General features: G+C 57.3%; 1 protein-coding gene across 1 annotated transcript in view; it reads right to left on the bottom strand.

The window, feature by feature from the left end:
• The window catches only part of BOC (BOC cell adhesion associated, oncogene regulated), a gene marked incomplete at its 3' end in the record, with an annotated part of 18314 nt that extends 3225 nt beyond the window's left edge, over positions 1-15089 (bottom strand). The window contains exons 1-9 of the mRNA XM_010146859.1: positions 14913-15089; positions 14267-14545; positions 7196-7342; positions 6800-6943; positions 6075-6368; positions 4996-5265; positions 4050-4348; positions 1267-1426; positions 277-387 (exon numbers count right to left, since the gene is read on the bottom strand). Of these exons, the coding sequence (XP_010145161.1) occupies positions 277-387; positions 1267-1426; positions 4050-4348; positions 4996-5265; positions 6075-6368; positions 6800-6943; positions 7196-7342; positions 14267-14545; positions 14913-14997 (1789 nt within the window). The remainder of the gene's footprint in view (positions 1-276; positions 388-1266; positions 1427-4049; positions 4349-4995; positions 5266-6074; positions 6369-6799; positions 6944-7195; positions 7343-14266; positions 14546-14912) is intronic.
• Between the last annotated feature and the right edge of the window lie 910 nt (positions 15090-15999).

Below are 15999 nucleotides of genomic sequence, written 5' to 3'. Positions count from 1 at the left end.
CAGGGCTTTCTGAACGCTCCATGTGAAACTCCGCCAGAGACACAGAGTTTCCGACAAGCCCTGACACTAACGGTGGGGACGGGCAGTGGGATCAGCCCGCTCTCCTGTGAGAGCCTGTCTGCCAACCACCCGAGGAGCCCTCCTCGGCAGGAGCTGGAGACCCCCCAGCTCCCGCGTCACCCAACAGCCCCAGCGCGGCCTGGGCACCGCCACGCACGAGAGATCCAGCTCCCCTCGCCCTCCCTCCCTCCCTGCCCGGCTCCGGGAGGGCCTTACGGGACAGACGACTGTTGTCGGCCTGGTTACTGCTCTGGGTGCTCGTGCCGGGGTCGTCCCTCTGGATCTGCAGCTCTTTGCTGGCAACAATCTCTGGTTTGGGGCGCCGGCCTGTGCAGAAGGGAGAGGTGGCATCAGTGACACGGAGACACAGCTCAGAGCTAATTTTTCCTGGGATGAGCAAAGAAAATATTCCCAGCTCTGATGCTGAGGTAAGTACTCTGGACTCAAAGGGCCCCAGGAGTTCAAAGCACCAATCAGGCCCGTGGGCAGGAACATAAGGGGTGGGTTTGTTAAACTGTTCATAGGCCCCCTTATATTTAATTTTCTAAAACTTCTAATTGGTTTTCTTGAACCGTTGCGCGATTTCTGCCTGAGAAGGTAGTAATTAGCCCCAGACGGGGGCCTGAGGGGAGGGGTGAGCAAGCCCACTGCCACAGGGAAGGCTGCTGCGAAGGGAATGCCATTCCCCACACCTGCTGGAGGCAGGCAAAGCAGCCAGGGGACAAGGGGACTCGGCGCAGGCAGGTGGAACATCCTTTTAGTGGCAGAGACAGCCTCACGCCTGCAGCCTGCTGGGAAATCCTGGTGTTTCCTTTAGCGCAGGGCAAACTTTTACGGAAAGATTAGACAAACACCTGTCAGGAACAACCCCCACAGGCCGATCCTGTCTCCAGGCAGAGGATGGATTACATGACCTTCTTGACATCCCTGGCCAGACCTGTTTTCTGTGGCTCTGCAGGTGTCCAGCTGAGACAGGAGGGAGGAAGGGACTTAGCCCAACGCAGGCAGAAGGGAAGACCTGGTTTTCCCATCTCGTTTCAGTCCCACCCTCCGGTTTCCCTTCTGACAGAGCGGCTCCAGGCTGAGGGCAGATGCGTTTCCCGAGCAGAAACATCCCCTCTGTCCAGGGCCGCTGCCTGCAGCTCAGAGCTGGGGTGGGACGTCCCCTGACCTAGCAAAGCACCCGGGGCAAGGTTTGACCTTTACCGGTCCGGAAGGTGACCATGGCCGTCTGTCCCTCTCCGGCACAGTTGTGCGCGGCCATCTCCACCTCGTAGAGGCTCCCGGGGTCCAGGCGGGTGAGGGTGAGGCGGTGCTGCGAGGCCGGGACGTCCCTCACTGCCCAGCTGTCCGAGGCGTTGGTGACCTGCTGAGGGAACGAGGTGGGCGTTACAACGGGGGTATATGAGGTACCCGGGCACCGCTTTGCTCGCCTGGACCTAAGCCGTTTGACTGACGGCTTTTTATCCAGTTCTGTCCAGCCTCAGCGCTGGCACTCACTGGCTGAACTGAGGATCTGGAACACTGGAGCGCAGGTTTCCACAGGGAAGAGAGCGCATATGGCCCCAGCCCCCCGAAAGGCTTGGAAACACAGTTTTTCAGTGATGCCCCGTGCCCTGCGCGGAAGGGAAGGTGGGACCTTCCCCCTTCTCCCCAGCTGCAAGGATAGTATTTCTGCAGGCGAACAGGCAGGACACTGAGGTGACCCGGTGCCGAGAGGAGCGTTACCGACGCAGGTGACGCAACAGATCGGAAACGCCGAGACTCTGCCCTATCGTTCATCCTCTCCCGCCATCTGACACTGACTGATTAATGCCTGCCTCCTTTTATTTTTATTCCCCAGCCGGCGGAGTTGTGAGGCCAGGGAGGGGAGCCCTAAAGGCTGCTAATATCCGGGAAGGGAAACAAGAAATTTCCAGAGGAGAAGCAGACCCTTGCCTGGTAGAAATGTAAAAGCCTCCTGGCAGTAGGTTTTACTTTCCTCATAGCCCCCTTCCACACAAAGAGCCTTTTCTTTGGTGGCTGAATTGGTTCCTTCCCTCTCCGCACACATGCTTTTCCAGTCAGAGATGTCAAACCCAGATCATTATATACCTCGATCCTAAGGATCTCTGACAGAAAGAGACTCTTGCTAAACAAGTTTAAGGGTTATTGGGACTAATTCCTTTCCACACAATCCTTAAGCATCCCAAGAAAGAGCCTCCAGCTGAGAATTTGGACTACACTGAAAACATATTACTGCAAAGTGCGGTGACCCACGGTGACCTCCGCTGCCCCACAGCCCCTTCCAGGTGAAGCGCTGAAAAACAAATAAAATATGGACAAACTCCAGCCTGCCAGTTCAGAATTGGGAGTTACATGATACGCCATCGGGGGACAAAGCTCTTCCTGGCAGACAACCAGCGCCAACAGTCTGGCGGGGCTTTTGGCAGCGTTTGGTTTTTAGTGCAGCTTGCCCTGTTGTGTTCTTGCATTGGCACCTTCTGCCTTTGTTTTAAAGGGCTCTTGAAAGAGATGGTGAGCAGAAACTCTCAGCTTAAGCTTTGTTTAGAAAGAAATCAAGGATGTGTCGGGATTATAACAGCTTCCTATTATATCGTATTTTCACAAAAATGAAAGAATTCCAGGTAAAGATATGTATATTCACACATAATTGAAAATGGTGCCTTGCAGTGGCTGGGAATCCAAAATGTGCCAGATCTGTAATGTACTCAAACCCCAGAGCAAAACCTGCCTCCCTACTGGGGGGCCATGAAGATGCTCCGACGGCTGGAGCCCCTCTGCTATGGGGACAGGCTGAGAGAGTTGGGCTTGTTCAGCCTGGAGAAGAGAAGGCTCCGGGGAGACCTTATAGCACCTTCCAGTACCTGAAGGGGCTACAAGGAAGCTGGGGGGGACTTTTTACAAGGGCCTGTAGTGACAGGACAAGGGGGAACAGGTTTAAATTGAAAGCAGGGAGGTTTAGGTTGGATATCAGGAAGAAGTTCTTCACGGAGAGGGTGGTGAGGCACTGGAACAGGTTGCCCAGAGAAGCTGTGGATGCCCCATCCCTGGAAGTGTTCAAGGCCAGGCTGGATGAGGCTTGGAGCACCCTGGTCTAGTGGAAGGTGTCCCTGCCCATGGCAGGGGGGTTGGAACTGGATGGTCTTTAAGGCCCCTTCCAACCCAAACCACTCTATGGTTCTATGATACTGCAACTCCCTGCCCACCCAAAGAAAATATAAACAGCAAACAGATAAATCTAAGCCCCCTTTTCCCCCACTTAGCCCCAGCAAAATGAGAAGAGATGCTCTAACACCTCATTACCTCAACAGGGCTTCGCTATTCAGAGCAACTGCTGGGCTACAGCTCTGCCTGCACTCTGCCCATCACGCCCAGAAGGGCCACAGAGGGCCCTTGGGCTCAGGCAGGGCTCGGCAGAGCTCCAAGAGTCCAAGCTGTGCCAGATACACTTGACAGTGCACTGCCTTTCAGCTTACAGAATAAAATCAGGGGCTGAGGACCTTTTGGGGGGGATTAACATGGCTCTGACAGCTTCCCTGCCAGGTCTTCACAGTCACTGAGCATGGCTGAGCAGGGCAGGTATCTGCTCTGTGCCCTGCAGCCCGAGCCTTTCAAGGCAGAGGTGGCTTGTGCCCAGAGCACTACAGAGCAAGCCACTGCCCAGTCTGCCCTCAGGACTTCCTGTGTGTATAAGCCGACAACTGGGAGCTGGAAGCTCTCCAGGCTGGAGACACATGTGTGTGCACACACCCTCTGCGCAGGCAGCCAGACAGGCACCACTACGGGCTGTTCTTGGACTGCTGGGCAAACCTCCACTCGTGCCTGTGCCCCCTGCACCTCAGCAGGCTGAGGCTGAGGAGATCCCAACGATGGGGGCCTCTGCCCCCACACATCTGCCCACGAGATGGGAAACCGTGCAGCAGAGCCACCAGCCCACCCGGCAAATGGCGCAGAGGAAAGATGGGAGCAAGGAGAAACTGCGATACCTTGCGATGCTTCACCACGTAATAGAGGATGGGGGCCCTGCTGTCAGGCCGGGGTCTCCACACCAGTTCGTAGCTGTCAGTCTTGGATGTCCGGGGAGAACTGAGGATGACGGGCGCCTCGGCTGGAGACACCAGCTCCCTGTTGGGTGCACACTGCGGAGACGCTGTCAGCAGGGTCGTCGCAGGCTTCGGCAGTCCAGCCCTATCCAGGGGCAGCTTTAAGGTAGCATCCCTGGAAGGTGGTGTTGGAGGCTGAGTCGAGCCCAGCTGAGCATCTCGCCCAGGGCTGAGTGTAGCTCCTGAAAGACAAGGTGTCGAGGCAGGGTAAACGCTCGCCCCAGTCTGCCGTGGGGGCAGAGCTAAGAGCCCCTCGAGCCTCACAGGAGGCCAGCGCTATATACCCATTGCAGCACAGGTACCTTAGAGGAATCGGGTCCCAGGCAACACTGCCTGCTGTGCCCCTCCAAATGGTGCTGGCAACAAGCTCTCCTCCTCCCGCTACAAACCTAACACACCTCACTGGGGCCTCCTCCCTCCCTGAAGCCCCTCTTGCCCTGGGGAAGCTCAGCAGGGTCCGAGGAACCGGGTGGTCTCTCTTTTATCCCTGGCAAGTCCACCCACATCCGTGTTTACGCTCTTGCTCAGTGCAAGCTGAGAGGCAGAGCTGAGTAAGCCACGTAGCAGGCACTACATTCAGGTGCCCTGTGCCTCTCGTGTGGAGACGGCTCGAGTACGCACACAGGGCACAGCCCTCCAAAGCCAACCTGCTCCCACCAGTTCATGGGGGGAGATACGGAGACCCCAGGCAAAAAAAGCAAAGGAAGAGCAAGGCAGCTCACACACAAGCAGGCGGTAAGACATCCCCGTCCTCCTCCTGCTCGCCCTGTTCTTTCCCTGTGTGTTAGGCCCTGGGACTGAGCAGTCCCAAGCCCGGAGAGGGACTCACCCGGCCGGGCTGTCCTGAGCTGCACCATGGCCTGCGCGCTGCCGACCTCGTTCTCCGCCATGCACTGGTATATGCCGTCGTCCTCGGGCCCCACGCTGACCAGCCGCAGCCGGCGGGATGGCCGGAGCCGGTGGCTGGCAGCGAGGGGGACGGCGTTGCGCAGCCACACGACGGAGGGCTGGGGGTTCCCTCGCACCTCGCAGGTGAACTTGGCGCTCTGGCCCCAGGGAATGATGTGCTGCGACAGCTCCATCGTCACCTCTGGGGGCTCTGCGGAGGGAAAAAACACGTGGCTGAGTGCCACCCAGCACGGTTGTGGCTTTGCACTTTCCACGCTGGCAGGGACCAGGGCAGAGTGATGGATCCTTGCCCCAGCCCCACCCCCACATCCCACTCCCTTTTTGGGGGCCCACAGAGGTCCGCTTCACGGCACCTCCCCTTCAGCAGCCACACCAACCGCACAGAGGGGCGGCCCAAGGCCATCTGCCCCTCCCAGATGACAGCAGCCACCTACAAGTCCCATTTTTCTGAGCTGAAACGCTCCTCTGCAAAGGTTGAGCTTGTGTCAACACAACACATTGGCACCTGGATGAAATGCAACCCAATAAAACATAGGCTTATCTTCCCTAATGCCTGGGAGAAGGGGAAGGATGCACGGTAGAAATACCTAAGGTACTGTATCCCTTCCATTTCCTATCCCACAGAGATCTTCCCTACAGAACAGAACAAAAACCAAGTCACTCCGCTGTCTTTCCTATGCCAATGTCAAATATGCCTAAGAAGCAGCTGGTCCTCCTCTAGAGAGTGGAACGTTAGAGCAAACCCAGTGCCACAAATGACAACAGTTTCTGCAAGGGAAGGGTGGATCCATTATTTCCAGCTCATGGTGGGAGCCAGGAAAGGAGAACTACAACCCTCAAGGAAGAAATCATCCCATCTCCTAGAAATTGGAGCCACAAGCAAAGCTTTGCCTCACATTGTCCAGGGAGAGCAAGAGTACAGTAGCACTAGCGTTTTCGCCTGAAAGCAGCGGAGAAAGCCGAAGCCCTTCCTGAAACAAGGGCTACAGCAGCACTCACCGAACACCTGCACGTTGTAGAAGATGAACGCAGCTCCGGCCTCCCCAACCCCGTTGTCAGCCGTGCAGCTGTAGGTGCCCGAGTCCTCCTCGCTCGTGGGGTCGATCAGGAGGTTGCTGAGCAGGAAGCGCGTCTTGTTGTACGCAGAGACGCTGGAGCCGTCTTTGGCCCAGGTGACCCGTGGCGGGGGGATCCCGCTGGCCACACACTCCAGGATGAGGCTTTGGCCCTTGGTGACAATGATGGTCTGAGCCTCAGGGGGGTAGATTATCCGGGCTGCCTCCGCTGTGGAACCTGGTGAGGAGAGGAGAAGGGAGGAGGTGGGTGAGGCGGAAGGTGGACGATGGGAAAGCATCCTGTGCAGGGAGCGGTAACGGTAGGGCTAGCGCTGCTCCCCTGCGCTGTGGGGGGGTAAATGGCGAGGCAGGCAGAGAGGAACATTCCTTAAGGGATGTGCACACAGTGAGAGGTCTTGGCGAAGGGCTGGGGAGCCCCTGGGTTGCCCATCATCCAGAACAAATCCCGAGGGGGTACGGCAATCCCGGGGTCGCACACACACACCACCCCTAGGAGCAGACCCTGGGGCCTTTTGCTGCTGGAAAGGAGTTTATCCAGCAACCAAGAAAGTCAGTTCACACAGAAAACCAGCTGGAATAGCACTGGTAGGTGCTCCTGGGGCTGGAAGCATGACGGAGAAGACGCACAGCAAAGGGAGAGCGGCTTACGTCTGACACGGAGCCTCTCGCTGGAGACGGAGGTTTTCACCTCCTGCGTCACGGGGTTGTAGGCAGCGCATTTGTAAGTCCCCTCGTCCTCCTGGCTGGCGTTGACAATCTGAAGGTTCCCGGAGGGCATGATAAGGTAATTGTCTGGAGAGAGAGAAGAGGAGGTGGGATGTGGTCACAAGACATACTCCTGCCCAGGTCCCTGGAAGACATGCAGCGCCCTGAAGAAAAGGTGGACAACTATGAAGGGAAAAAGCAACGCGATGACACCAACAGCACTGAAATGACCCTTTTGTTCAGTATCTGACCCTTTCAGTTCAGTATCAATGATACAATTTGAAAAGAACAAAACCTCGGGGGAGGGTACCCGGCAGGACAGACCCCCATGTCACTCACCTCGAGAGGCCTCCAACCACTCTTGCTTCACGCTGTAGCGGACCTGAGCCTTGGGGTGACTTTCAGGCAGGTCGCAGGCGATCACGGCCGTGTTCCCTTCATCTACCTCGATCACATGCTGGCCATCAAACTTGAAATCCTTGAGATCTGCAGAGAGAGTGAACGAGAGGGCATCTCAGTAGCTGGCTCAGCATCGCAGCGTCCGTTCATCCCCTCCCTGCGGACCCGGGGCTGTTTCCGGACCTGAGCCTTGGGGTGACTTTCAGGCAGGTCGCAGGCGATCACGGCCGTGTTCCCTTCATCTACCTCGATCACATGCTGGCCATCAAACTTGAAATCCTTGAGATCTGCAGAGAGAGTGAACGAGAGGGCATCTCAGTAGCTGGCTCAGCATCGCAGCGTCCGTTCATCCCCTCCCTGCGGACCCGGGGCTGTTTCGTGGCGGGGCGGGGGGCGGGGGCGTTTTTCTGGGGGCCTGGTTTCAGAGCTTTAGGGTTTTTTTCTCCTCCTCCTTCCTGCAAAATGAATAACTTAATACGCAGCTTCTGGAGAAACCGCCTGCTCCACGGCTGAGAAACTGTGTGCGAAAAGTCCCGGCCTAAGAGTGAAAAAACGAGCCCACTGCAGCACTGAAGGGTGGCCAAAAGCGGTCCTTCTGCTGCCTGCTATCTGGAACACGGTCACAAGGCAGAGCTAGCTAACTCCGCAGCCGTAACTCCGGGAGCCCAGCCTGCTCCAGGGGCCGACGGACGCTGGGTGACACAGAGGGAGAAGGTGTGCGAACACTGGGCACTCCCAGAGCTGCCCTGAGCTCCTCCAGAGACATCGGTGTCTCCACGCCGGGCATTCCAGCTCCCATCAAGTACCTGGCAGGGGATGCTGGCTAACCACGACACTCCCTCTGTCCCAGCAGTGCCCGCACCCCAGTTCAAAGACCAGGGACTCGGAAGGAAGAGCAGCTCCTGCTCTACACAGCACAGCTGCCCCCTCCCTCAAGCAGCCGTGGAGACCCCCTCTTCCCCCTGCGAGGCTGTGGTGGGGGCTGCTCCCCCGGCAGGGCCGAGGCGGGCAGCAGCAGTGGAAGCACAGAGGTAGGGGGGAAAGGGACACTTGACTTTTTGTCTTCTAATCTGTTTTACAAAGCAGGAGCAGAGGACTGTGATGGAGGGGCAGGGAGCATACCAGCCTGTCCCTGCCAAGCTTCCCGGAGACGAAACTGGTCTCAGCTCTCCCTGGCATGGCAACAAATCTCGCTGGGGTGCTGCAAACCTGAAGTTTGCCTCAGTCAGCTGGGAGGGAGGGGGTCTTGTGCCAGGAAGAAAGTCCCATGCAGGCATTTTTACGGTGCTGCACACCACAAGCGACAAGCGCATGTCCTGCAGCCGGTCACAAGTCACGTCGTCATTGCATCAAGGCTCCAGCCGGTGGATCCTCCCCGGGACCCCACGCTAAGGCACGATTCCTGAGTCGCACACCACTCGATCCAGATGAGACCACATTTCCCTTTTCAAAACTCCGTGCAAAGGCCGTGCGCTGCATCGGTCGCGGCGGCATGGCACGGCCACGCGCTGTCAACAGCTCCCTCGCCCCTCAAACCCCATCCCAGGACATGCTGACCTCGGGCAGTTGGGAGAGCTGGGGGGAGCAGGAGGGCTGGCGGCAGGCGGACGGACGGACGGCAGCCTCCCTTGGCAGCCCCATCCCACGGAAAAATGTGGTTTTGTTCTCTGGGAAATGCAGCAGCGCTCCAAGAGCAAAAGACAACTCTGGCTCCAAGCTTCTCCCACCCACAGTCATGGAAAAGTGACATGAAATTTCTCAAGCAGACTTTCTGATTAAAGCAAGATCCTTTATGGAGTTTAAATAAAAAACAGCTCTCTTGGCAAACGGCGAGAAAGCCTCCCCGAGTGCGGCGCAGAGGGGCTGCCGGGGGGGAGCCAGCGTTCCCGGGGCCCGGATCTGAGGGAAGGGGAGTAGGTTGAAAAGAAAAGGGGAGGTTTTGCAATGTCATAAAAATGATTTGCAGTGAACACGCTTAATACTTCTGGAATTTCTTGGCATCGTTCAATTAAAAAAAAAAAAAATAATAAAAAGAAGGAATAGGGGTGAACTTCAGAAATGTGATTAATCCTCTCAGACAAGCCGAGGAGGGGAGCCGTGTTTCCACTGGGTATTGAAGCCAGATGAAGGTTAACCCTTAGCTCGTGAAAAGCTGGTGGGGCCTCACGCTCCTCCAGCGACAGGAGTCACTGCTGGGGAGGGGAAGGGTGCTGGTATTTTTCTCCTCTTTGCTTTTTGTGTTTGATCAAGGAACAAAATCGTAAGAGCCACCGAAATGGGAAGAGGTGGAGAAGAGGCGAGAGCCCAGCGTCTGCCTGCCCGCATCACGCATATTTCTCCGATCGACGCACTACAAACGAGCATCGGGTAAATTAACGTTGCGCCTTGGTGGTCTGGGTTCATCGCGGCCAAATGAAGGTTTTGGAGCCAAGGCATAGGCTCCAGCAAAGCTGGCAGGGATGTGCACACGCACACACATGCACGTGCACACGCATGCACGCACAGCCTCCGGGGGGGAGAAGGGTCCCAGGAGCCCGGAGGAAGAGCAGACCCGTGGCCTCGGCATGGAGGACGCCCCCCACCAGGGAGCACCACGATCTTGGAGGTGGGAAAGGATGTCCCCGTGGTGCCAGGGGACCCGTGGGATGACCTTGGACTGGGTGGGCCTTCACGTGCAGCCCCCCAGTCTGCAGCGCAGCCCCCCAGCGCTCACCACTCTGTGTGCTGCAGCCCCACGGGGAGTGGGGGGCAGCAGGACCTCTGGCTCTCTCTGCCTTCCCCTCCCACCCCGGCCACGGGGGACAAGGGGTGAAGACAGAGGGGGAAAAAGGATGGAGGAATGCGGTCCTGCTGTGTCTGGGGGTGCAAGAACCGGGCACTGCCGGAGAAGTAGAGCGAAACCAGCAGGGGAGAGGGGGAAAACATCAGGTGGTCACTGGGACAAACTATTTTCCAATACGCAAGTGTACGAGCTTCCTGCCAAACTACTCCCCTAAATTCCTGCTCCCCCACAGTGAACAAGACAGTTTTGTTTGCCCGTGGGTTTTGGCCACAGGCAGTCTCATCCGCGCTATGCCCCACTGGCAGGGGCACACACAGCCATCTGTTAGTGCCAATGGGTCAGCCAGAGCTGGTGAGGGGTGGGCAGGGGCACCCCCGTGTGTGGGATGAGCCCCCCCTGCACCCCCTCCATCCTGTTGCACTTGGCCCCAGCAGGGCTAAATGGAGGCAGCTTCGCCCCGGGGGCTTCAAATGAGACCGCCCTGAGATGTGGGGAGCCCCACGCTCCACTGCAGGGAGGGGTGAGGGGGAGGAGCAGGGCCCAGGGGGGTGCAGCACGGGCCCCTTCGGCTGCGCCCTATGTCTAACATGCAATTTGCACCCCGAGCCTAACTCCCGCTGCAGCTGGGAGGAACCACATCCTCTCTCCACTGGCTGGATTTTCCTTCTCACATGGCAGCGCCCGGCGTGCCAGCCCTCAACCTTGTCCTTAAAAGACACCCTTGATCACAGGGAAGCAGCAAGTCCTCATCCACCAGCCAAGGGCTGCAGACAGAAGCACAGAGCCCGGCCAACCCCAGCCGTGCTGGGATAACATGGCTTATCTTTTTACCTTTCCTTTTCCCCCTCTCCTCTTTCTTTTTGTTTAGAAGGCAGCACCAAAGACCCTTGCTCGTGTCCATCTCCAAGGCCAGCCGGGGTGTGGGGAGGGTCAGCCCTGCGGCTAGCTGTGCCGCTGTCATCGGGGAGAGAAACCAGCTGAATCCCAGGGCCGGGGGCCAAGCAATGAGGCGGGCGAGAGAGCCCGGATTAAATGAATGGGAGACCGTAAATAACTTCAGAGAAGCAGCAGTAGTAAATAAAATGCTGGCCCGCAAGGTGAAAGTCCTCCCAGCTGCAGGGAAGGGTAAGGGAGAGACCTCCAGAAGGGGAATGGGCAGGGATGGGGGGCAGACACCTTCCACTGAGCCGCCCTTGGCTGTCAGAGCAGCCTCGGGTCACAGCTCTCGCTCCCCATCCACTCAGCGCCCCAGAAGCCTAGGGACCAGCGTTCTTACCACCAGCCCCCTCCCACCCCCCGGGGACAGGCACAAGCACCCCCAGCCTCCCACCTGCTCACGCAGCCCCCCACACGCATCCCCCACGGCACCCCAGGCCTGTCCCACAGCCCTCATTCCACAGCTCAAGAAATCCCACCTGTGTTTTCCTTCTCTCCCCCTCCTCACACCACCTCTGCTCCCTGGGCCAGAGCCCCCCGTGCCTGTTCAGCAAATGCTTTTCCAACCTGCAGTTGCCCCCTTCCTTCCCTCCCTTCCACCATCGCCCCCGGGGAGCCATCGCCCCTGGGGAGCCATCAGAAGAGAAGGAAAATGAATGGGGGCTGTCTTCAGAAAGCAGCTGCAAATTCCTGGGGGATGCCAGGCCCGACCCGGTGCGGGGTCACTGCCCGCAACAACGTGCGCTGAGGCCCAGATCCCCCCGTGCCGATGGGCCATGAGCCTCCCCCATGGCACAGCATCCCCAGGGCACAGACACTCCTCTCGTCCCTGGCCATGGGGGTACACTGGAGCAGGTGGAGCCCCTTTGCTGCACCCCTCACCTGTATTTCTGATTTGGTTTTACATGTCACGTCTGTCCAGGCCAGGCCTGCCGTGGCGCTCCCTGTGCTGATTTTCCACGCACACAGCCTAATGCTGGGAGTTGCACGGCTTTGGCTGCCTCTGCCCGCTGGCTTCGCTCCAGCTCTGAACTTCAGCTGCCCCTTGAGCTCCACCAAGGGCTCTTGACCTTCTGAGTCTTTCACTGCTGCAGGACCAGCCCACGGCACTGAGTTCGTGTCCCTGTTTGGGAGAGACCCACCAGAGCCCACTGCACGTTTTCACATAGCACCTCCTCCCAGGAGAGGGGCTGGAGCAGGGATGACGGTGTGATGGCAAATATCACAGAATCATAGAATCACAGAACGGTTTGGGTTGGAAGGGACCTTAAAGACCATCCAGTTCCAACCCCCCTGCCATGGGCAGGGACACCTTCCACTAGACCAGGTTGCTCCAAGCCTCATCCAGCCTGGCCTTGAACACTTCCAGGGATGGGGCATCCACAGCTTCTCTGGGCAACCTGTTCCAGTGCCTCCCCACCCTCTCCAGGAAGAACTTCTTCCGGATATCCAATCTAAACCTCCCCGCTTTCAATTTAAATCCATATGCCACCTGCAAGTGGGCAGAAAAAATACTTTTCGCTGTGACGCTCAGCCACATGTGGGCTTAGGGCCCATCTTGGAAAACCAGGAATACCCCTGCCACATCCCAGACTCCATCCCACACCCTGGCCATACAACAGCTATTTTATCTCCGCTGGTGGAATTAAAGGCTGGTTTCAACCAGCCCTCCGAACCAGGGAGAGCAGGGATGGACTCACTGTGTCACAGCCAGGAGAAGGAGGTAGCAGTCCCAGGGCTACACCGGGGCTACCAGCACCCAGTGATGGCTTACACACATTAAACTTGTTATTTGAACCCCTCCGCAAGGTCTCTCTCCTGCACCTTCAGCCTCATGTCCTTCCTGGACATGAAGGGAATTTAGCTCCCGGAGAAGACTGAGGAACTACTCAGTTGTGGCTTTGATTTCTCCTGAAGGACACAGTGGGACCTCCGGGTGCTCTAGGACCTGTCTCCCATCCACCACTGATGCCAGACCAAAGCAGAGAGAGATCAAATGGCCATGCTTTGTCCTGGGAGACAGAGCTGGCGGTGGTGGGTTGGGGTGAGGGGTACAAACGAAAAGGGGATCAGCCCAAGAAGGAACTGATCGTACGGAGGAGCCGTGCACACCCTGCCTTCTTAAATGCAAACCATGCCTTTGGTAATCCCATCCACCACTCCCCTCCTCTCCTTCCCTCTATCAGGCCACCAGCACACACAGCCCCCTTTCTGCTCTGGAATGTGTTCTCCGAAACTTAATCTCAGCACGGGGCTCAGGCCAAATCCCCCAACAGATTCGGCCCCGTGACAACCCCCTCCCACCCTGCTTCAGAGCTCAGCAACTCTCCCTTCGGTTTCCCTCGCCTCCTCCTCCCACCCAGCCTGGCCTAAACATTTCACTCCTGATTAATGTAGCAGCGACACGCCAACAGCTCTCGGCTTTAAAGCGAAGCCAGCCCCCGCTCTGCACAAACATCTTCACTTCTTCACTTTCTTAAGACTTCTCCCCGAACTCCCCCTTGCTGGGAAGACGAAGCCCATTCCACGCCCGGGGATGGCCGTCTCCTCCGCACACGCTTGCTCCAACAAAACCTGCACGGGTCTCAGAGAAGATGAGAATCAACCTTGCCCAGATAAGGGTGGTCCACATGCAGCCCCCACCCCGTTTCGAATCGGGCGTGGGCTGCCCTTTCACAGACGCATCCAAATACAGCACTTTCTCACATGCGAGCGTAACATCTGGCCAAGAGGAAGCCAGAAGTGAGAGGAGTTCCCCACTCGGACACCCCCCATGCGCACGTCCCCTCGGCATGTCGCTAACGCCGGTGGGCAGCAGCGAGGAGCGCGTAAGCTCAGCGGTAGCAGCAAGTCCCTCGCTCAGAGCTGCGGCTCGGAAACAAGGTGGCTATTCGCTGCCACGCCACTGCAACCTCGGAGGGAGAGGACAAAGCCCTGGAAAGGGGGAGCACAGCCCCCTGGGACCAACAGTAGCAGTAATGAACACAGCCTTCCGAACCTTAGAGACAAAAACCTCGTTAGGAGCGTTCATAGATACCCTGCTCTCCTATGTCCACCTCCCGCCGACTTCTGCGCCTGCCTCACCAAACGGGGACAGCGCAGCCCCTGCCTGCAACGCCACCATCAGCCGTTCTCCCACCATCCCCCTCCTCACCTTGCCGCAACCCGGCAGCCCATGGTCCAAAACTGTCGCAACGTGACCTAAGGTGAAGGAGCCCTCCCCTGAGGCCACTGTGAAGGATCCGGACGCTTGAGCCCGCGGGAGGGGACGGCAGAGGAATAAAGCTACTCACTAGCTAATGTGACCACCGCCGGGACACTGGCAACGACTCCTTCGGGCACGCGAGCAATGCACTGGTACCGCCCCACGGTGCGGTTGTTGAGAGCCGAGATGAGGAGCTTCCCTCGCTCGATGTGGATACCCAGCACCTCGTCCGATCCGGCCAGCTCCTTCCCGTTCAGTCTCCAGGTGAGGTTCACTCTGGGGGGATCCACCACACACCCCAGGCTGACTGAGCCCCCCAGCTTTTGGACAATGGAGGCAGGTTGCACTGTGACCTGCAGAGATTCACCTGCACAGGGAAAAAAAAAAAAAGGGAGTGAGAAAGCTCTGTGAGACTCAGCAAAAGAAAGGTCAGAGAAACTGCAGCGCTGGTACATTTTGCATTCCCCATCGCGTCTGTTTGTGTTGCACCTTCCCCTCAGCTCCCCCCACACCCACACCAGTGCTCGGAGATGTGCACCAACGCCGTTTCTTGGCACCACCGGACAGGGATGGCCAACTCCAACGGCATCCCCTTCTCCTCTTGAGCAGCGTTTAAATCCAGACCTTTGGGGTCAAGGAGGAAGCAGCAGAGAGAGCTACTTTGTGCCCGAGGCACGGCCATGCTAACCAGCATCAAGGCAAAGCCAACGAAACGGGTAGGAACAGAAACTCACCCAGTTTGGCAAAGCAGCTAGCGGCTGCGAGGATGAGGCAAGGGATGGGGGACATGGGTCTCTTCCTTCCACGTGTCATTGCCATCCCATGCGGTGTGTCCTGGGGCAGAGGCACCCAGGGAAGGGTCCCATAAGCTGCCTCAGGGGGTGCAGTGGAGATTCGGCAGTGGATTCCTGCGGATCACAAGAAACAGGATGGGTGAAACCCTCAGACTTCCCTCTGCTTTCCAGCCCTGCCTGGATTCTCCACCAACATACCTAAACTCCCAGGGATTCACCGACCCAGTGACCTGAGCAGGCTACAGACACTGAGGCAAGCACTTCTCCAGCCTCTCCCACAGGCATGGCTGTGGGTCCCCCAAGACATCCCATCCCATCCCTCAGTACAAATCCATGTGTGCACAGACACACAGTCAGTCTCCTTCCCCGTTTCGGATGCGGCACAGCGTACGCCTGTACTGGGACAGCAATACACACCAGGCAGACTGCAGGAGCAAACTACAAACACTTCCAACAAAGTGTCACTGGATATACTCGCCAAGTGTTGCTGCCACTTTCTGTCTGTGTCTGGAATATACTCTAGCTTGAGCACAAAAGTAAATGAGTAGTACCAAGTCCTGAGCTACATGAAAACAGAGATGATGCTGCAGTTTCACAGGCTCTTTCTGCGACACTGGCCACACCTATGTTTCATTCCAGACTGGACTCCTTAGGAGATGTACAAGTTTTTCAGGGCATTTCTGCAAGGAATTATTCTGGACGGGACACTTTTTCAGGAGAAAAGAAATGGCCTGTTCTAAAATTGTTTAAATCGACTGCAGTGACAGAGGGCAGGTTACACTAATATGCCTTTATTCTAAACCAAGAGCCACGATCTATGGCAAGATTTCAGATTAACTGTTCTGCCTGAAATACGCTGCCTATTTTGAGCTGAACCACCCTGGCCGGACAAACTGACAGGTTCATATTCAAAAGCATCCACAATCTCTATAAAACATGAAGCCCACAGCCACCCACACCCGGGTTGCTGTGAAGAGCCGCACACTGTAGCAGCTGTTTTGGAGAGACTGTCCTGAACCAACGCTAA

The sequence above is a fragment of the Eurypyga helias genome, unplaced genomic scaffold, assembly GCF_000690775.1.
Source record: "Eurypyga helias isolate BGI_N326 unplaced genomic scaffold, ASM69077v1 scaffold23972, whole genome shotgun sequence".
NCBI classification, from domain to species: Eukaryota; Metazoa; Chordata; class Aves; order Eurypygiformes; family Eurypygidae; genus Eurypyga; species Eurypyga helias.
This window is presented reverse-complemented; position numbering and strand designations above follow the sequence as displayed.